The following is a 22,482-nucleotide window of genomic DNA, read 5'->3' as shown; positions in this document are numbered from 1 at the left end:
GGCAGTCTTTGGCCAGGGACTCCCAGGTGTCAGTGGTTATGTCGCTCTTTTTCAGGGAGGCTTCGAGGGTGTCCTTGTAACGTTTCTGCTGCCCACCTTTGGCTTGTTTGCCGTGAAGGAGCTCCGCATAGAGCACTTGCTTTGGGAGTCTCGTGTCTGGCATGTGAACGATGTGGCCTGCCCAGCGAGTGTGGTCAGTGCTTCAATACTGGGGATGTTAGCCTGGACGTGGACACTGACGTTGGTGCGCCTGTCCTCCCAAGAGATTTATAGGATCTTGCGGAGACATCGTTGGTGATAAATCTCCAGTGACTTGAGGTGTCTTCTGTACATTGTCTATGCCTCTGAGCCATACAGGAGGGCGGTTATTACTACAGCCCTACAGACCCATGAGCTTGGTGGTAGATTTGAGGGCCTGGTCTTCGAACACCCTTTTTCCTCAGGCGGCCAATGATTAAGAAGTTTGCAGACTGTGGCTGTGGTTGATAATGAAGCGGAAAGTCATGGACTGCAGGAGTGGCAAATAGAATTTAATTCAGAGAAGTGTGAGGTAATGCACTTGGGGAGGGCTAATAAGGAAAGGGTATACACATTAGGCCCAAGTTTGCCCAGGAGTTGCTGTTTTTTTGGAGCAACTAGATTTTTTTGGCGTAGCTTAAAAATCGCAATTCTGCCCATTTAATTTGCTCCAGTGTAAATGAGCCAGGTAGGTTTTTTTTTAAAGTTTAGTTTTTTTTTTCCAAAGGGGGCGTTACCAGCCACTTACACCTGTTTTGGCCATTTAAGCAAGTTTAGACAGCTAAAAGTTACTAAACTAACTTAGGCCAGCATATGTGGCCACTTGTGTTTGCACAGAAAAACCTTGCGGTGAGCTAAGAAATCAGCGCAGGTAGCCAGAGATCGGGCGCGGAAGGGAAGTGAGGGGACCTTGCAAAGCACTAAACACCTTCACAACAACAACTTTTGCATAATTTACACATTCCACTCTATAAAGCTTCATAAAATATGCACTTTTTAATATCATTTATATCAGAAGTTGAATTTTGATGGTGCCGACTGCCTTTCTTACTGTTCTTATCAGCGGCAGTCTAGGGACAATTTTTCTAATTCAAGCAGCTTGTTCTTTTTCTAAATCATTGAAAGAAACTCTCCTCCTTCCCCCCCCCCCCCGCCCTCCGATCAAAAGTCTCCCTGCACCAACCTGTTTCTTGTAGCCCTGAGTGGTTTGAGTCTTGAACTCTCCAAGATCATCAGGTGTGAATTTAAGTAGTTAGGTTTAGGGGGCTATTTTACTGAGGAAGGTTTCACAGACAATTTTTTTCCTCGTCCTACATCTCCAAATGTGAACACTTTTCCAGCGGGGGGGGAAGGGGGCTGAAGGAGCATTGGGGGAGGGGTGGTTGGGACTCGGGAGCCAGAGGAGCATGGGGAGTGGAGGGGGGAGGCCAGGAAGGCGATTGTCGGCCATAGAGGAGGATCAGAGGCCTCGGGGGCTGTGGGGGGGGGGAGAAACAGAGGTCTCGTGGGTGGAATCGGAGGTCAGGGGGAAGATTGGATGCCTCAGGGTGTCCGATCGTGGAGCGTGGTTGAGGCAGGGAAGGCAGCGGCCAGCCTATGCGGCAGGCCACTCGGCCCGGGATAGGGATGGCGAACATCCGCTCGTCCCTTCGGACAGGGATAGAGGCGGCGAGCATCGGGACGCGCTGGGAGGGCGAGGAGCTACTGCGCATGCGCGCAGACTCCACTGCGCATAGCTGCCGGCACTGTTTTCCGCGCAGGGCTGTAGCTCTGCCCCCCACTGTGATTGCCACACCAAGCCCTTGGTGTGGTCCACGGAGCAGGGAGAATAAGGAGCTACATTTTCGGCGCCGTTTTAGGAGCAGAACGTCGGCACTCCTTGGGTAAGTGCGTCTGGAAAAAGGGATTGGGGAAATTTGGGCCCATTAAGATTAAGTGTAGATAAACAAAGGGAATGCTTGCCTTTATTGGCCGAGGCATAGAATACAAGAGCAGGGAGATTATGCTTAAATTGTATATATTGGTTAGGCCACAGCTGGAGTACTGCGTGCAGTTCTGGTCGCCATATTATAGGAAGGACGTGATTGCACTGGAGAGGGTGCAGAGGAGATTTACGAGGATGCTGCCTGGAATGGAGAATCTTAACTATGAGGACAGATTGGATAGGCTGGGTTTGTTCTCCTTGGAACAGAGGAGGCTGATGGGAGAGCTCATTGAGGTGTATAACATTTTGAGGGGCCTGGATATAGTGGATCGCAAGGGCCTACTTCCCTTGGTGGAGGGGTCAATTACGAGGGGTGTAGGTTTAATGTGGTTGGTGGATGGTTTAGACGGGATTGGAAGGGAAGCTTCTTCACGCAGAGGGCTGTGGGGGTCTGGAACTCTCTGCCTGGAAGGGTGGCGGATGCAGAAACCCTCACATTTAAAATGTGCTTGGATGGGCACTGCAGGGTTACGGACCTAGAACTGGTAAGTGGGTTTAGACTGGATAACCTCTAGTTGGCTGGTGCAGATACGACAGTAAGTACTTCAGGGAATCTGGTCTCCTGGACTAGTTTTGATTGCCTGGATGGGTCGGAGAGGAATTTCCTCAGATTTTTCCCCCCCCAATTGGCCTGGGTTTTTAATCTGTTTTTTTGCCTCTCCCAGGAGATCACATGGCTCCGGTTGGGGTGGAGTGTAAAATGTCACGATACATGGGGTATTGCAGTTGTGTGGGGCACACTGGTTGGGCTGGATGCTCTTTACCTGTCCGCCATTGTTCATTGTTCAAAGGTTTATATGTAACCTTCAGGGCTGCTGACCGAGGGCCGTGCGGCTCTTTGTCGGCCGGCACGGACACAATGGGCCGAAATGATCTCCTTCTGTGCTGTAAATTTCTATGTTTCTATGTATGCGCACAAGAACAAGCCAGGAACATCACTATCGCTCTCGAGGTCTCCCTCCCTTTCCGCGGAATCACTTACTGGCCCCTCATTTAATTGCTGATCTCCTAATCTGAAGAAGGACATTCTTGCTATTGAGGGAGTGCAGCAAAGGTTCACCAGACTGATTCCCGGGATGGCAGGACTGACATATGAGGAGAGACTGGATCGACTGGGCCTGTATTCACTGGAATTTAGAAGAATGAGAGGGGATCTCAGAAACATATAAAATTCTGACGGGATTGGACAGGTTAGATGCAGGAAGAATGTTCCCGATGTTGGGGAAGTCCAGAACCAGGGGTCACAGTCTAAGGGTAAGGGGTAAGCCATTTAGGACTGAGATGAGGAGAAACTTCTTCACTCAGAGAATTGTGAACCTGTGGAATTCTCTACCACAGAAAGTTGTTGAGGCCAGTTCGTTAGATATATTCAAAAGGGAGTTAGATGTGGCCCTCACGGCTAAAGGGATCAAGGGGTATGGAGAGAAAGCAGGAATGGGGTACTGAAGTTGCATGATCAGCCATGATCATATTGAATGGCGGTGCAGGCTCGAAGGGCCGAATGGTCTACTCCTGCACCTATTTTCTATGTTTCAATGAGTCTGGGTGGTGGTTGGGGGGTGGGGCGGGATGTGTTACGTTATGAACGGCAGAAACGTTGCATGAAACGTTACCAGTCTGGTGCCTGCAAGACTAAAGCAACAATAACCAGAAACTGACCATAACGACAAAGTTTTGTAGTTTATTACACCTTCAGCTGTGGAGGTACAAATTTTTGCAATTTATTTGTTTCCCCCCCCCCCACCCCCCCCGCCCTAAAAAAAGTCTGTCGAAGGTTTGATCCGAGTGCAACCAGCTAGTTTAACCTTCGTCAGGATTAACATTTTAGTTTTAAAACTTTTTTTTAAACTATATTATTGTTCTTTCAATTACACAGTGAAAAAATGCAACCAATCAGAAAATCTGCTGCAAACCTATTGGGATTCCCTCTTATCCTCCCCCCCCCCCCGCCACCCCTAAATAAGAGAATCAAAAAGCAGTTTGAAACCAGTTATTCACTCAGTACAAAAGAGAAATGGATTTCACTCAACACCGTATTCTCGCAACACTCGCCAACACAAAATGTGACGTACACTATACGGAAACAGCACTATATTAAGCATTGTGTCCCATCTTTAAATGGAGAGTAATTTTAAGTGGCAACTGTCAGCCATTTTTGTTACATTTTTAAACCAGGTTAGACGGCTGATATTTTTATCGTGTTCTTCCAAATGTTAATTATTAAGCTTCCGTTAATGGGGTCGACCACTGTCACGTTACGATGAGATGCAGACTTTGCCGGTCAGAGACACTGGCTGGTAATCAAGGCCCATCTACAAGACAAATGGAAGATTAGGCTAAAAAGAATACATATATAAAGAATTTAAAAACATTTTTTTTTTTTTTTAAAAAGATTTTGTTTTTCATCCTCTCCCCCCACCCTCCTCCATTTGGGGGGGGTGAATGAAGAAGTCACCAGGTACGCCAGCCAAGTACCTGTTTTTCCTATTCAGCACTGATCTCCACGCAGGCTAATTTTCACCAACAGCACCTGCCAGACCCGCGACCTCCAGCAACTAGGAGGACAGCAGGTTGCATGGCAACGCTGTCATCTCCACGTCCCCGTCCCCCCGACTTGGACATACAAGGGCCGTTCCTTCAAGGATGCTGGGTAAGAATCCGGCAACTCCCTACCAATTTTCCCGCTAAGCTGCACGGTGGGCCAGTAATACACAAGGTCCCACACAGGCCCCTTACCAGCTTGCACACTATAGATACCACGCTTGCGCAAACATTTGAATGGGATGAGTTATCGTGCGGGGGGGGGGGGGGCAGTGTGGCTCATGGGGGACATTGTACCCTCCCCCCCAACAGCACTGTGGGAGCACCTTCACCACACAGACTGCAGCGGTTCAAAGCAGCGGCTCACCACCGCCATCTCAAGGGGCAATTAGGGATGGGCAATAAATGCCGGCCTTGCCAGCGATGCACACACCCCGAGAATTAATTATTAAAAAAAGAAAAAAGACTTGCATTTATATAGCGCCTTTCACGACCACCGGACATCTCGAAGCGCTTTACAGCCAATGAAGTACTTTTGGAGTGTAGTCACTGTTGTAATGTGGGAAACGCGGCAGCCAATTTGCGCACAGCAAGCTCCCACAAACAGCAATGTGATAATGACCAGATCATCTGTTTTTGTGATGCTGGTTGAGGGATAAATATTGGCCCCAGGACACCGGGGACAGTGCCATGGGATCTTTTATGTGCACTCGAGGGGGAAGACGGGGCCTCGGTTTAACGTCTCATCCGAAAGACGGCGTCTCCGACAGTGCAGCACTTCCTCAGCACTGCACTGGGAGTGTCAGCCTAGATTTATGTGCTCAAGTTCCTGGAGTGGAACTTGAACCCACAACCTTCTGACTCAGAGGCGAGAGTGCTATCCACTGAGTCACAGCTGACATTTTAAAAAAAATGTTAAAATGCTCCATGGCCTCAAAGACTGGCCTAATTCTGTCCTCAACCGATGTCGACACAAATGCATTTCCAGCAAGGGGGGGGGCGGGAAGCGGCTGTTTCACACTCTGCCTGTTATTTCCTATCCTCAGTTCGGGAGGCTATCTGTAATGTGTGCCTAAAGTCACCTCAGCTGAGATTAACTAACACAGCATAGCCTCATACGTGATTTGCTATCGGATACACAGTCCGACAGCACAGAGGTGGATGCGAGTCTGGAAGTTGTCATGGAGAATTAAGAGTTGGGTGTCTCGTTACGTTTTTGTTTCTTTTTGTTTATTCCAGATATGTTTTTGCCCTCCAGCTCTAGAAGCCGAGCCTTGGTCCTTATGTCCTTGAGAGTACTGGCGCTGATTTCTACACTAGTCTGATAGCGTGCCCTGAATAACAAACAGACAAGCTCCCTTCAGCTGCTAGGATCTGCCCTCTGCCTCCACAGGATCCTCCCTGCATCTTCCAAAACGAGCACATCATCACACAGCAACAATTCTCATTTCCAAGCCTCAATCACCAAACAAATTTACTGGCCAAGTGAACACTGAAAAAACAGTAATATTTTGACTCTGAAATTAAATTAACTTCACAAATAAAGAAAAGAGCTAACAATTTGGGTACTGATCTACAATTTACGATTAATATATTTGGTTGTTCTTCCCTTACGTTCTTACTAACTGCAGGAGCTATCTGGCCTAATTCAGTCTCTTGAAAAGTTATCGACCGACTTTCTGATTCAAACTGTCCAGTTTAATAAACACTCAGGGAAGTTGGTATGCGCAAGAAAAAGCAATCAGACTGCAACACACGTAATCGCATCAACATGTTGGCTTTCACCCAATTGCCTAGCTTCAGATGTGGCTGCAACCTATAGTCATACTGGCATCTTGCTAAAACCGGAAACAGTTCGAGATGTAACAGATTTTAAGCAAGTGCAGGGAAAGGGGAGGAATTAACAAAAGGGAAGGTCTTAACCTGTCCCATTACAAGCTCCTGTCGCCTTGCCCAATCATCCCGTGTGTTATTTAATCTCTCCTGCCTGCCACCCCATCACAGATCTTCCCTCCACTCCCTGCCCCTTGGTTAAAATCTGGCACATCTCTAACTTTTTCCAGTTCTGAATAAAGGTCATCGGCCCGAAACGTTAACTCTAGTTTCTCTCTCCAGATGCTGCCTAACCTGGCGAGTATTTCCAGCATTTTCAGTTTTTATATCATTGATGAGCACAGTTCAGTTGTGTCCAAGGAGCTGTATAATCTTTCCTTACTAGCCGAGACCCGCAAAACATTTGCAATCAAATTAGTATCTTCTGGTTTGTTTAGACTATCATCTTCGTCTATAGAATCAACGCAGATGTCCTCCCTCTCTTTCCCTCACTCCCCCCCTCTCTCTCTCTCTCTCTCTCTCTTTCCCCTCCCCTTCACCTGCCTCACGCTCCTCTCCGCCCCCCCCCCCCCCCACTGGCCCCGCTATGTTTCTATAGGAAGGGGGTACTGAAGTTGCATGTTCAGCCATGAACTCATTGAATGGCGGTGCAGGCTAGAAGGGCCGAATGGCCTACTCCAGCACCTAGTTTCTATGTTTCTATATCCACTGCCGACTCACTGGAGCAGACCCAGCGTCAATCAAGCTTTAAAAATTCACGCCATTGCTCCCCTGGCCTGATTGGTTGCGAGGCTGGGTGGGCCGATTCCCCCATTGGTCGGTGCAACGGTCACATGCTCTCAGGCCCCGGACCGACAAAAACTGACTATTATTATTATAGACGATTCCCATATATTTCGTAAAAGTTGGAACAGTATCATCGCTAGCTCAAGAGATTGTGCCCGAACCAATTTGGGGGGGGGGGGGGGGGGGGGGGGGGAAAGAGAGGCATGGCTCGACAATGACTGTCAGCTTCATACGCCTCATCCAAGTGCCCATTCTTCAGGGGAGAGACTAGACAGTGAGGTAGTGTCATCAGGCTATTGGACCATGGGTACATTAGAGCCAAGCCCAATCCTGTCCTGATGCTCACACATGTAGACTCCCCAGCAGGAGTAACTGACCAACAATCTGGAGCAGGAACCCTGGCCAGGTCCTCCCCCCAGTTCACCATTTGTGGCACCACCCCAATGCAGCTCTGCCGAGATCAGCCGACTCCTCATAAACCAAGGATTCAGTTTTGGGATTTCAGTTTTCTGAGGCTCAGGCTCATGTCTCTTTTACCAAATGAGCTATAGTGGAAGTTTCTGCCGGACAACCCCCGATTTTAAAGATATAAACTCTCCCTCCCTCTCTACCTACCCGGCTCGCTATCATTCTTACAATTTCTCTCGGAAACCCAAGTAACCACTACTTCTCGAGTCGTCCCGTCTGCTCTCCCCATAAACTGTGGTGTTGTCCTGCCCGAGGTGCCTTGTGTTCAGCTTGGTTTTCCAATTAAAAAATACATTGTTTTTAACTAGAATACACTACTTCTACGGCACCGAGTTACAATTGACGCTCACGATGTATAAATTGACTCTGGGCTACATCACGATTGGAGCTCCGCCCTTTGTGCCCGCTCAATTACAACGCTTCCAGGCTCCAAATTGGCAGCTTGCTCGACAAAGGAGTCCAGTTTTCATAGAATCATAGAAGTTTACAGCACGGAAAGAGGCCATTTCGGCCCATCGTGTCCGCATCGGCCGACCAAGAGCTAGCCAGCCTAATCCCACTTTCCAGCTCTTGGTCCGTAGCCCTGTAGGTTACCGCACTTTAAGTGCACATCCACGTACTTTTTAAATGTAGCGAGGGTTTCTGCCTCTACCACCCTTTCAGGCCGTGAGCTCCAGACCCCACCACCCACTGGGTGAAGAAATTTCCCCTCATATCTCCTCTAAATCTCCCAACTACTTCAAATCTATGCCCCCTGCTTGTTGACCCCTCTGCTAAGAGAAACAGCTCCTTCCTATCCACTCTAATTAGACCCCTCATAAATTTATACACCTCAATCGGGTCTCCCTTCAGCCTCCTCTGTTCCAAAGAAAACAGACCCAGCATCTCTAATTTTTTCTCATAGCCAAAATTCTCCTGTCCAGGCAACATTCTTGTTAATGTCCTGTCCCCTGCACCCTTTCCAGTGCAATCACATCTTTCCTGTAATGTGGTGACCAGAACTGCACGCAGTACTCCAGCTGCAGCCTAACCAGTGTTTTATACAGTTCAAGCATAACCGCCTTGCTCTTGTATTCCATGCCTCAACTAATAAAAAGCAAGTATTCCATTGCCGTTTTGTCAGACAGCTCAACACTGCTACCCAACTGGGCATTTGTCCTTACACACACAGGAGTGGGACAAGAGGCAGCAGTACCCAAAGCAATTTGGGTTTACTGGCACGATCTACCGAGGATCGTTTTATGCGCCTGCTGTGGCTCAGTGGGTAGCACTCTTGCCTCTGAGTCAGAAGGTTGTGGGTTCAAGTCCCACTCCAGGAACTTGAGCATGCAAATCTAGGCTGACACTCGCAGTGCTGAGGGAGCACTGCACTGTTGGAGGTGCCGTCTTTTGGATGAGACATTAAACCGAGGCCCCGACTGCTCCCCCAGGTGGACAGAAAAGATCTCGTGGCACTATTTCGAAGAGGAGCAGGGGAGTTATCCCCGGCGTCCTGGCCAATATTTATCCCTCAAACAATGTAACAAAGAGAGATATTATCTGGTCATTATCACATGCGGGAGCTTGCTTGTGCGCCATTGGCTGCCGCCTTTCCTACATTACAACAACAACTACACTCCAAAAATTATGAGGGGCCTGGTTAGAGGGGATAGGGAGGGCCTGTTTCCTTTAATGAAGATTGGCTGTAAAGCACCGAGACGTCCGGTGGTCGTGAAAGGCGCTATATAAATGCAAGTCTTTCTATTTCTTGGTTTAACATTTTGAACACCCACCCAGTGATTCATTCAAAATGACGACGGATTTTTCTGGTGCCATGATGGATTAACCCGTCGACTGTTGGCAGTTTCCGAGAAAATCTCTCCTTGATCGACTGGCTGTGTTTGGTTCCAGCTCACGCAGACTTTGAAACGGATAATAATATTGTAGCAATAAATCTGGTCAACAGTCAGGAATAGATTAGCGTGTTACTAAAACTTCTAACCACCTAAATCACAGTATTAGATCAATGTACAAAAGTGAAGTACTACATCTGTGCTCACTCCATGACTCCCTCCTCTATTAAGAGTTTTAAAAACTATTTAACCACTAACTGAGTGGAGGAGCAGGCTTACTGGGTCAAGGTCGTACTCCTGTTCCTATGAACCCTATTCACTTCCTTTTGTTAATTTTAACATGATTTCACCCAGTGACGCAGCGAGTTTAATTGATGAGTAACTTATTAATACAGGACAGGAAGGTGCAAGGTTGAATTGTCTGTGGTGAGTTAGTACATTGTGGACATTCAACAAGACATCACGCACAGTAAACATAGAAAATAGGTGCAGGAGTAGGCCATTCGGCCCTTCTAGTCTGCACCGCCATTCAATGAGTTCATGGCTGAACATGCAACTTCAGTAACCCATTCCTGCTTTCTCGCCATACCCCTTGATCCCCCTAGTAGTAAGGACTTCATCTAACTCCTTTTTGAATATATTTAGTGAATTGGCCTCAACAACTTTCTGTGGTAGAGAATTCCACAGGTTCACCACTCTCTGGGTGAAGAAGTTTCTCCTCATCTCGGTCCTAAATGGCTTACCCCTTATCCTTAGACTGTGACCCCTGATTCTGGACTTCCCCAACATTGGGAACATTCTTCCTGCATCTAACCTGTCTAAACCCGTCAGAATTTTAAACGTTTCTATGAGGTCCCCTCATTCTTCTGAACTCTAGTGAATACAAGCCCAGTTGATCCAGTCTTTCTTGATAGGTCAGTCCCGCCATCCCGGGAATCAGTCTGGTGAACCTTCGCTGCACTCCCTCAATAGCAAGAATGTCCTTCCTCAAGTTAGGAGACCAAAACTGTACACAATACTCCAGGTGTGGCCTCACCAAGGCCCTGTACAACTGGAGCAACACCTCCCTGCCCCGGTACTCAAATTCCCTCACTATGAAGGCCAACATGCCATTTGCTTTCTTAACCGCCTGCTGTACCTGCATGCTAACCTTCAATGACTGATGTACCATGACACCCAGGTCTCATTGCACCTCCTCTTTTCCTAATCTGTCACCATTCAGATAATAGTCTGTCTTTCTGTTTTTACCACCAAAGTGGATAACCTCACATTTATCCACATTATACTTCATCTGTCATGCATTTGCCCACTCGCCTAACCTATCCAAGTAAAATAGCCTGCCAAAACTCTCACGTAAATATGGGTGAGATATCAGGTGCTTGTGGAACCGTATCACACCCAGGACTCAATGTCTTCCCTGGGAAGTTAACTACGAGGAGAGATCGAGTAGAGTTGGCCCATACTCTCTGGAGTTTAGAAGAATGAGAGATGATCTCATTGAGGGGGCTCGACAGGGTAGAAGCTGAGAGACTGTTTTCCCCTGGCTGGAGAGTTTAGAACTAGGGGTCATAATCTCAGGGTAAGGAGTCATAGAAACATAGAAAATAGGTGCAGGAGTAGGCCATTCGGCCCTTCTAGCCTGCACCTATTCAATGAGTTCATGGCTGAACATGCAACTTCAGTACCCCATTCCTGCTTTCTCACCATACCCCTTGATCCCCTTAGTAGTAAGGACTACATCTAACTCTTTTTTGAATATATTTAGTGAATTGGCCTCAACAACTTTCTGTGGTAGAGAATTCCACAGGTTCACCACTCTCTGGGTGAAGATGTTCCTCCTCATCTCGGTCCTAAATGGCTTACCCCTTATCCTTAGACTGTGACCCCTAGTTCTGGACTTCCCCAACATTGGGAACATTCTTCCTGCATCTAACCTGTCTAAACCCATCAGAATTTTAAATGTTTCTATGAGGTCCCCTCTCATTCTTCTGAACTCCAGTGAATACAAGCCCAGTTGATCCAGTCTTTCTTGATAGGTCAGTCCCGCCATCCCGGGAATCAGTCTGGTGAACCTTCGCTGCACTCCCTCAATAGCAAGAATGTCCTTCCTCAAGTTAGGAGACCAAAACTGTACACAATACTCCAGATGTGGCCTCACCAAGGACCTGTACAACTGTAGTAACACCTCCCTGCCCCGGTACTCAAATCACCTGGCTATGAAGGCCAACATGCCATTTGCTTTCTTAACCACCTGCTGTACCTGCATGCCAACCTTCAATAACTGATGTACCATGACACCCAGGTCTCGTTGCACCTTCCCTTTTCCTAATCTGTCACCATTCAGATAATAGTCTGTCTCTCTGTTTTTACCACCAAAGTGGATAACCTCACATTTATCCACATTATACTTCATCTGCCATGCATTTGCCCACTCACCTAACCTATCCAAGTCGCTCTGCAGCCTCATAGCATCCTCCTCGCAGCTCACACTGCCACCCAACTTAGTGTCATCCGCAAATTTGGAGATATTACATTTAATCCCCTCGTCTAAATCATTAATGTACAATGTAAACAGCTGGGGCCCCAGCACAGAACCTTGCGGTACCCCACTAGTCACCGCCTGCCATTCTGAAAAGTACCCATTTACTCCTACTCTTTGCTTCCTGTCTGACAACCAGTTCTCAATCCATGTCAGCACACTACCCCCAATCCCATGTGCTTTAACTTTGCACATTAATCTCGTGTGTGGGACCTTGTCGAAAGCCTTCTGAAAGTCCAAATATACCACATCAACTGGTTCTCCCTTGTCCACTCTACTGGAAACATCCTCAAAAAATTCTAGAAGATTTGTCAAGCATGATTTCCCTTTCACAAATCCATGTTGACTTGGACCTATCATGTCACCTCTTTCCAAATGCGCTGCTATGACATCCTTAATAATTGATTCCATCATCTTACCCATTATCGATGCCAGGCTTACCGATCTATAATTCCCTGTTTTCTCTCTCCCTCCTTTTTTAAAAAGTGGGGTTACATTGGCTACCCTCCACTCGATAGGAACTGATCCAGAGTCAATGGAATGTTGGAAAATGACTGTCAATGCATCCGCTAATTCCAAGGCCACCTCCTTAAGTACTCTGGGATGCAGTCCATCAGGCCCTGGGGATTTATCGGCCTTCAATCCCATTAATTTCCCCAACACAATTTTCCGACTAATAAGGATTTCCCTCAGTTCCTCTTCCTTACTAGACCCTCTGACTCCTTTTATATCCAGAAGGTTGTTAGTGTCCTCCTTAGTGAATACCGAACCAAAGTACTTGTTCAATTGGTCCGCCATTTCTTTGTTCCCCGTTATGACTTCCCCTGATTCTGACTGCAGGGGACCTATGCTTGTCTTTACTAACCTTTTTCTCTTTATATATCTATAGAAACTTTTGCAATCCGTCTTAATGTTTCCTGGAAGCTTCTTCTCGTACTCCATTTTCCCTGTCCTAATCAAACTCTTTGTCCTCCTCTGCTGAGTTCTAAATTTCTCCCAGTCTCCGGGTTCACTGCTATTTCTGGCCAATTTGTATGCCACTTCCTTGGCTTTAATACTATCCCTGATTTCCCTTGATAGCCACGGTTGATCCACCTTCCCTTTTTTATTTTTACGACAGACAGGAATGTACAATTGTTGTAGTTCATTCTTGTGGTCTCTAAATGTCTGCCATTGCCCATCCACAGTCAACCCCTTAAGTATCATTCGCCAATCAATCCTAGCTAATTCACGCCTCATACCTTCAAAGTTACCCTTCTTTAAGTTCTGGACCATGGTCTCTGAATTAACTGTTTCATTCTCCATCCTAATGCAGAATTCCACCATGGGGCCTCGCACAACGGTATTGCTAATTAATCCTCTCTCATTAGACAACACCCAGTCTAAGATGGCCTCCCCACTAGTTGGTTCCTCGACATATTGGTCTAGAAAACCATCCCTTATGCACTCCAGGAAATCCTCCTCCACCGTATTGCTTCCAGTTTGGTTAGCCCAATCTATGTGCATATTAAAGTCACCCATTATAACTGCTGCACCCTTATTGCATGCACCCCTAATTTCCTGTTTGATGCCCTCCCCAACATTACTACTACTGTTTGGAGGTCTGTATACAACTCCCACTAATGTTTTTTGCCCTTTGGTGTTCTGCAGTTCTACCCATATAGATTCCACATCATCCAAGCTAATGTCCATTCTAACTATTGCATTAATCTCTTCTTTAACCAGCAATGCTACCCCACCTCCTTTTCCTTTTATTCTATCCTTCCTGAATGTTGAATACCTCTGGATGTTGAGTTCCCAGCCCTGATCATCCTGGAGCCACGTCTCCATAATGCCAATCACATCATATTTGTTAACATCTATTTGCACAGTTAATTCATCCACCTTATTACGGATACTCCTTGCATTAAGACACAAAGCCTTCAGGCTTGTTTTTTTAACACCCTTTTTCCTTTTAGAATTTTGCTGTACAGTGGCCCTTTTTGTTTTTTGTCTTGGGTTTCTCTGCCCTCCACTTTTCCTCATCTCCTTTCTGTCTTTTGCTTTTGTCTCCTTTTTGTTTCCCTCTGTCTCCCTGCATTGATTCCCATCCCCCTGCCATATTAGTTTAACTGCTCCCCAACAGCACTAGCAAACACTCCCGCTCGGACATTGGTTCCCATCCTGCCCAGGTGCAGACCGTCCGGTTTGTACTGGTCCCACCTCCCCCAGAACCGGTTCCAATGCCCCAGGAATTTGAATTCCTCCCTGCTGCACCACTGCTCAAGCCATGTATTCATCTGCGCTATCCTGCGATTCCTACTCTGACTAGCACGTGGCCCTGGTAGCAATCCCAAGATTACTACTTTTGAGGTCCTACTTTTTAAATTTAGTTCCTAGCTCCTTAAATTCGTTTCGTAGGACCTCATCTCTTTTTTTTAAACCTATGTCGTTGGTACCAATGTGCACCACGACAACTGGCTATTCTCCCTCCTTTTTTAGAATGTCCTGCACCTGCTCAGAGACATCCTTGACCCTTGCACCAGGGAGGCAACATACCATCCTGGAGTCTCGGTTGCGGCCGCAGAAACGCCCATCTATTCCCCTTACAATTGAATCTCCTATCACTATCGCTCTCCCACTCTTTTTCCTCCCCTCCTGTTCAACAGAGCCAGCCACGGTGCCATGAACTTGGTCAGCCATTTAGGACTGAGATAGGGAGAAATTCCTTCACTGAAGGTGGTGAATCTTTGGAATTCTCTACCCCAGAGGGCTGTGGATGCTGAATCGTTGAGTATATTCAAGATGGAGATCGATAGATTTTTGGACTCTAGGGGAATCAAGGCATATGGAGATCGGGCGGGAAAGTGCAGTTGAGGTCAAAGGTCAGTCATGGTCTTATTGAATGCCGGAGTGCTCCTATTTCTTATGTTCTTAAGTTACAGAGAAAACAAATTATTCAACTTACCTTTACTTGTTTGCCTTCCAATTCCCACTAGCCATTAAAACAACAATTTATATTTATATAGCGCCTTTAACGTGGTAAAACGTCCCAAGTCTCTTCACAGGAGCGTAATCAGACAAAATTTGACACCAAGCCACATAGAGATATTAGGACAGGTGACCAAAGCTTGGTCATAAAGGTAGGTTTTAAGGAGCGTTGACCCGAAACGTTAACTCTGTTTCTCTTTCCACAGATGCTGCCTGACGGGTTGTGTTTGCAGCATTTTCTGTTTTAATTATTATTTTAATAACAGCTGTGGTTGGCTGGTGCGACAGAATTGTAGTCGAAATGGAGGAGAGATAAATTAGCACCAACATAAACTCCTCCCATTGTTTACCCAGTCAAACAGGTTTAAAATATCTCTATTTAAATTGTTCTCAATTCAGAATCTATAGCACAGGAGGAAGCCATCCAGCCCACTGTTCCTGCACTTTTGAGTGAAGCTAATTTTCTTTGGTTTCCCTGCCTGTAACCTCTCGCATTCTTTTTCAAATGCTAGTCTGGTCCCTGCTCTTTAAACGTGGTTGTAGTTTCAGCCTCACTAATCAGCTGTGGTAAAGCATTCACTGTGACCCTAACAACTCTCGGAAGGGGCTTTATGTTGATTTTTTGCAATGTCAACAGCCCTGTCACTCATTAACTCTGCCCTGGTACATGTGGACACGTATGAAGACACAGAATAAACAGGAGGTGAAACAGGTTTCGTCAGGGCTGCGACGATTGTGGTTTGAGGCTGTCACCACTCGAGTGTTATTTCTAGGATGTGCAGTTTCCATCTAAAACATCATTTAAAAAGCTAAAAGTGCTTCACACACAGACAAAGTTGGGTATTTGAAAATCAATGAGGAACCTTTGCTGGGATGCAGCAGGGACATTGACCAGGAGGATGTCAGCATCAATCCCAGTTTGTTAGCCAGTGGCTCAGTGGGCAGCACTCGCGCACTCCCACTCAGAAAGTCGTGGGTTCAGGTCCCACTCCACTCCAGAGCCTTCAGCACAAAAATCTAGACCAACACTCCAGTGCCAGTGCTGAGGGAGCGTTGCACTGTCGGAGGTGCCGTCTTTCGGCTGAGATGTTAAACCGTTTGCTCTCTTGGGTGGATGTAAAAGATCCCATGGCATTATCTTGAAGAGCTGGGTAGTTGTCACCGATGTCCTCGCCAATATTTATCCCACACTAAACGAGTTACCTGGTAATTATCACATTGCTGTTTGTGGGAGCCTGCTGTGCACAAATTGGCTGCCGCGTTTCCCTACATTACAGCAATGACTAAACTTCAAAAAGTACTTCATTGGCTGTAAAGCACTTTGGGACTTCCTGAGGTCATAAAAGGCGCTATATAAATGCAAGTCCTACTTTCTTTTGTGTGGTGTTGGCCGACCTTGGTCGATCAGCAGGGGCACTTTACAATTGGGCTCAGAACCCCTGAATGAGGGGGAGTGTAAGAAAGCACGATTCCCGTTCCCGATCGCTGGCCCACGACCCCGCCCTCTCCTTGACGTACGCACGTGTAGACATCGGGTGAGAACTGGATCAGGCCCGGCTGTGATGTACCCCCCCCCCACCCCCTCCCGGCGGGCAAACACCCCAACATTGCCCTCGCCCGTGAATAGCGACCTGTAAGTTTTACACATTTTCACGATCGAGGCCACGGACTAAAATGGTTCAAAAGAAACCTGTGGGACTACTTGAGCGGGAGAAAAGGGCGCCAGCCTGGAGCAGGTGGTGGCTCATCACTGATTAATGCAATTACTGGGGTCAGGAGCGAGACTCGACTAAACATCGAGACAAAGGGTTTGATACAATCGAGCAGAGGAGCTCGTGGATTGATTGGCCAGAGTGGAAAAAACAGTTCCCTATGGAGACTACAAGTCTGTGAAAGCCCAGGACAACAAAGGATTCCACAAGACGTGCATCTTTGGATAACGGGGCACCAAAGATAAGGAGTTATCTTTTGCCCTGTCGACTCCTGTGTGCAAATTGTGGCCACCTAAACCCATCATCACAGCCACCGAGAGACCCATCATCACAGCCATCGAGACTGGTCCAGACGCATTAACTGAAAGCAGCCCAGCAGATGTACTCATAAAATGGAGATATATGCAAGAGCTGAGAACAGCAGCACAGAAGAACAAGAACAGGTCGAGAAGGAGAACATCAGATCGACAAGCAGAACGAGGAGGAGAGAACATCGGAGAGGAATAGCAGGTCAAAGGAACAACGACCACGAACCTACAATCGACAACAGCAGCAACTGGCTGGATGGGTGATTGTATGTCTTTGGTCAATTGTCTAAGAAGTCTTGTTCTGTAATTTTTAATTGGTTTGTGTGTAATAAACTGACAGTTGGGTTTAAGCCTAAACTTTGTGTTACGAGGAGTCGCTCCTGTAATTCCCGAGGTCTAGGAATCAAAGTAGAGTGGAAAACGAACACCCTGCAGACCACTTGGGCGACATACTGGAGGGGAGCAGGTCCCAGTGCAACTCTTTTCCATCAAAGAGTCCAATCCTTCAAAACGGAGGGGGGGGGGGGGGGAAAGAAATTCTCATCTTCCCTGCCTAGCTCTAAAACCTGTGTGCAGGTTCGAAGGGCCAAATGGTCTACTCCTGCACCGGTTTTCTATGTTTTTCAGCCCTACATCCCTCCGAAAAATATCTGCCCTCCCCTAATTCCGGCCTTTTGAGCATCCCCAATTTTACTCGCTCCAATATGGCTAAGTGCCTAAGCTCTGAAATTCCTTCCCTAAACCTCTCCACTTCCTCTCTCTTTTAAGACACTCCTTAAAACCTGCCTCTTGGACCAAGCTTTTGGTCCCCTGTCCCCAATATCTCCTTACGCAGTTTGGTGTTAAATTTTGTTTTGATACCGCTCCTTGGGACATTTTACTACGTTAAAGGCGCGATATAAATGCAGATTGCTGTTGTTGACTCATATCGAAAGCAAGCGGTGTTACAGACAATACACTTCTGGACAGATTTTGATCACGGCAGGGGGCCAGAAAGAAATTTTCCAGAGTACTTTTTCTCCTTATTGCACTGTAATTTTTTGGGCCTCTCCCAGGAAATTACATTTTTGATAAATGTATTCGTTCATGGGATGTGGGTGTCGCTGGCAAGGCCAGCATTTATTGTCCATCCCCAATTGCCATTGAGAAGGTGGTGGTGAGCCGCCTTCTCGAATCGCTGCAGTCCCATGTGGTGAAGGTACTTTGCCATAGCGGTTTAGTGCAACCGAGTGGCTCGCTAGGCCGTTTAAGAAAGCAGTCAAGAGCCAGACACATTGCAGTGGGTCTGGAGTCACATATAGGCCCAGGCCGGGTAAAGACGACAGATTTCCTTCCCTAAAGGGCATCAGTGAACCAGTTGAGTTTTTACAACAATCCGGTAGTTTTATGGTCACAATTTTAATTCCAGATTTATTTAATTAACTGAATTTAAATTGCCACAGTTGTCATGGTGAGATTCGAACTCACGCCTCTAGATTATTCGTCCAGTAATATAACCACTATGCTGTCGTACCCCGACTATGGGGGAGGGAGGGGATGGGAAGTGTTTTAATTATGATGCTCCATCGTGAGCGTGGGGCACGAGACTTCCTGCCTGTCATTTTTGTCTGCTCCAGCTGGTCGCCAGCGCATTCTAAGTTAGTAAAAGAATAAAAATCTGATTGGAAATCCCTCCCTTGCATTCCATCTACAGGTCATATTATATTACGCTGTGTTAGACGAGACTGTAGATCAGTTTAATAGCTTTTTACCAGTGATCAACGTCAGCGTCATCAAACTGTCCAGCCTCCGCTGGCTTGGCATCCACCTCCATCCCATCTGCAAAGAGAAGTTACAATTAGACACAAAATAGGACTGCACAGATAACATGTCATCTATGGTAGTGCTCCTGCCTCAGAGTCAGAGGTCACGGGTTCAAGCTTCATTCTAGAGACTCGAGTACATAATCCAGGCCGACACTTCATAAGAAATAGGAGCAGGAGGCGGCCATACGGCCCCTCGAGCCTGCTCCGCCATTTATTATCATGGCTGATCCGATCATGGACTCAGGTCCACTTCCCTGCCCGCTCCCTTTAATTCCTTATCGGTTAAGAAACTGTCTATCTCTGTCTTAAATTTATTCAATGTCCCAGCTTCCACAGCTCTGAGATAGCAAATTCCAGATTTACAACCCTCAGAGAAGAAATTCCTCCTCACCTCAGTTTTAAACGGGCGGCCCCTTATGTACACAAGAAATAGGAGGAGTAGACCATACAGTATTATGGATTATCTGATTTTTAGAATACTTGTTTTATCATAGAAATTTACGGTAGAGGAAGGCCATTTGGCCCATTGTGTCTGCGCCGGCAATAAGAACTACTCCCACTCTCCAGCTCTCGGTCCGTAGGTTACTGCACTTCAAGTGCATATCTAAGCACTTTCCAAATTTAATATCTTATTAGTGTTTTATAATCATCAGTATCTTATAGCCATCAGTAATGGATTTATAATCACGTGCAAGAAGTTTGCAATTATCAATTGCATGCAACAGTAACCTGAATTATATGAGACACGTAATCCGTTCGCTTATAATTAAAAGTCTGTGATTAAACTGCATTCCAGACAGTCTGGGGTGAGAAATAGGATTTCTATAGTCGAATAGGGAAGCTGTGGGTGAAAGCTGGATATTAGTCAACAGTAAGAATGAGGCATAGAGTGCAGCTAGCCTTGGAACCAGGGTCGAATCTAGCTGCCACTGTGTTGGAATGTGGTGATGTATGCAGTGAATTAAAAACACTGGCTCTCACAGAGGCTGGGTATTCTGCGGCAAGTGTCTCGCCTCCCGACTCCCCAAAGCCTTTCCACCATCTACAAGACGGAATATTCACCACTTGCCTGGATGAGTGCAGCTCCAACAACACTCAAGAAGCTCGGCATACCCATCCAGGACAAAGCAGCCCGCTTGATCGGCACCCCATCCACCACCCTTCAGCATTCACTCCCTCCACCACCGGCGCACCGTGGCTGCAGTGTGTACCATCTACAAGATGCACTGCTGCACCTCGCCAAGGCTTCTTCGGCAACAGCTCTCAAACCCGCGACCTCTACCACCTAGAATGACAAGGGCAGCAGGCTCATGGGAACACCATCACCTCCACGTTCCCCTCCAAGTCACACACCATCCTGACTTGGAAATATATCGCCGTTGCTTCATCGTTGCTGGAACTTCCTCCCTAACAGCACTGTGGGAGTACGTTAACCTGGATTCTGGGGAGGTCCCAGCAGATTGGAAAACTGCAAATGTAACGCCCCTATTTAAAAAAGGAGGCAGACAAAAAGCAGGAAACTATAGACCAGTTAGCCTGACAACTGTGGTTGGGAAAATGGTGGAGTCCATTATTAAAGAAACAGTAGCAGAACATTTGGAAAAGCATAATTCGGTCAGGCAGAGTCAGCATGGATTTATGAAGCGGAAGTCAGCAAAAATTTGCTGGAATTCTTTGAGGATGTAACGAACAGGGTGGATAAAGAGGAACCAGCGGATGTGGTGTATTTGGACTTCCAAAAGGCATTTGACAAGGTGCCACATAAAAGGTTACTGCACAAGATAAAAGTTCACGGGGTTGGGGATAATGTATTAGCATAGATAGAGGATTGGCTAACTAACAGAAAACAAAGAGTCGGGATAAATGGTTCATTCTTGGGTTGGCAACCAGCAACGAGTGGTGTGCCGCAGGGATCAGTGCTGGGACCCCAACTATTTACAATCTAAATTAACAACTTGGATGAAGGAACTGAGTGTAACGTAGCCAAGTTTGCTGACGATACAAAGATGGGAGGAAAAGCAATGTGTGAGGACACAAAAAACCTGCAAAAGAATACAGACAGGCTAAGTGAATGGGCAAGCAATTGGCAGATGGAGTATAATATTGGAAAGTGTGAGTTTATGCACTTTGGCAGAAAAAAAAATCGAAGAGCAAGTTATTATTTAAATAGAGAAAAATTGCAAAGTGTTGCAGTACAGCGGGACCTGGGGGTACTTCTGCATGAAACACAGAAGGATAGTATGCAGGTACAGCAAGTGATCAGGAAGGCCAATGGAATTTTGGCCTTTATTGCAAAGGGGGTGGAGTATAAAAGCAGGGATGTCTTGCTACAGTTATACAGGGTATACACCTGGAATACTGCGCAGTTTTGGTTTCCATATTTACGAAAGGATATACTTGCTTTGGAGGCAGTTCAGAGAAGGTTCACTTGGTTGATCCCGGGGATGAGGGGGTTGACTTATGAGGAAAGGTTGAGTAGGTTGGGCTTCTACTCATTGGAATTCAGAAGAATGAGAGTTGATTTTATCGAAATGTATAAGATTATGAGGGGGCTTGACAAGGTGGATGCAGAGAGGATGTTTCCACTGATGGGGGAGACTAGAACTAGGGGGCATGATCTTAGAATAAGGGGCCGCCCATTTAAAACTGAGATGAGGAGGAATTTCTTCTCTGAGGGTTGTAAATTTGAGGAATTCGCTGCCTCAGAGAGCTGTGGAAGCTAGGTCATTGAATAAATTTAACCGAGAGTTTCTTAACCGATAAGGGAATAAGGGGTTATGGGGGGCAGGGAAGTGGACCCGAGTCCATGATCGGATCAGCAATGATCTTACTCTTAATCTTAATTGGCGCAGCAGGCTCGAGGGGCTGAATGACCTACTACTGCTCCTATTTCTTATGTTCTTATTAACCACACGGACTGCAACGGTTCAAAGAGGCTCACCACCACCTTCTCAAGGGCAATTAGGGATGGGCAATAAATGTTAGCCTTGCCAGCGATGCCCACATCCCAGAATGAATTTAAAAAAAAACCATCATGGTCACGTATCTCTACACTATGGAGACATGTTGTTTTGGTCAAAAACAGATGTCAGAGGGTCAGGAGACTAAATCCTGCGGAAGCCAAGGTGCTGAGGACGTGGCAGCTTTATGATTGGATTTTGGGTGTCAGCCAGTGATTGGTTCAGTAAGATTCCATAGATTTTGAATGAGAGGAAGGGTACAAGGAAGGGGGGTGTCAACAGACACAAAGTGTAGAAGATTTCAGGAAGAATCAAGGAGATACCCAGGAGAGAAAGAGACACAGGGTACAGAATACTCTTGGTTGGGCTTCGACCAGAGGATAACATAGAAAGTAGGTGCAGGAGTAGGCCATTTGGCCCTTCGAGCCTGCACCACCATTTAATATGATCATGGCTGATCCATGCAACCTCAGTACCCCATTCCTGCTTTCTCTCCATACCCCTTGATCCCTTTAGTCGTAAAGGCCACATCTAACTCTCTTTTGAATATATCTAACGAACTGGACTCAACAACTTTGTGGTAGAGAATTCCACAGGTTCACAATTCTCTGAGTGAAGAAGTTTCTCATCTCGGTCCTAAATGACTTACCCCTTATCCTTGGACTGTGACCCCTGGTTCTGGACTTCACCAACATTGGGAACATAACGGGGTAACGCGAGTCTCAA

General features: G+C 46.6%; 1 protein-coding gene across 2 annotated transcripts in view; it reads right to left on the bottom strand.

The window, feature by feature from the left end:
- Positions 1-3,743: 3,743 nt before the first annotated feature.
- Positions 3,744-22,482, bottom strand: part of clns1a (chloride channel, nucleotide-sensitive, 1A) — a 54,677-nt gene continuing 35,938 nt past the window's right edge. For both annotated transcript variants that reach the window (XM_070892544.1, XM_070892545.1), the window contains exons 6-7: positions 18,743-18,809; positions 3,744-4,314 (exon numbers count right to left, since the gene is read on the bottom strand). In XM_070892544.1, the coding sequence (XP_070748645.1) occupies position 4,314; positions 18,743-18,809 (68 nt within the window). In that variant the 3' untranslated portion in view covers positions 3,744-4,313. The remainder of the gene's footprint in view (positions 4,315-18,742; positions 18,810-22,482) is intronic.

This window comes from Pristiophorus japonicus, chromosome 10, assembly GCF_044704955.1.
Source record: "Pristiophorus japonicus isolate sPriJap1 chromosome 10, sPriJap1.hap1, whole genome shotgun sequence".
Classification (NCBI taxonomy): Eukaryota; Metazoa; Chordata; class Chondrichthyes; family Pristiophoridae; genus Pristiophorus; species Pristiophorus japonicus.
Note: the sequence above shows the minus strand (reverse complement) of the source record. Positions and strands in the feature narration are given on the sequence as shown.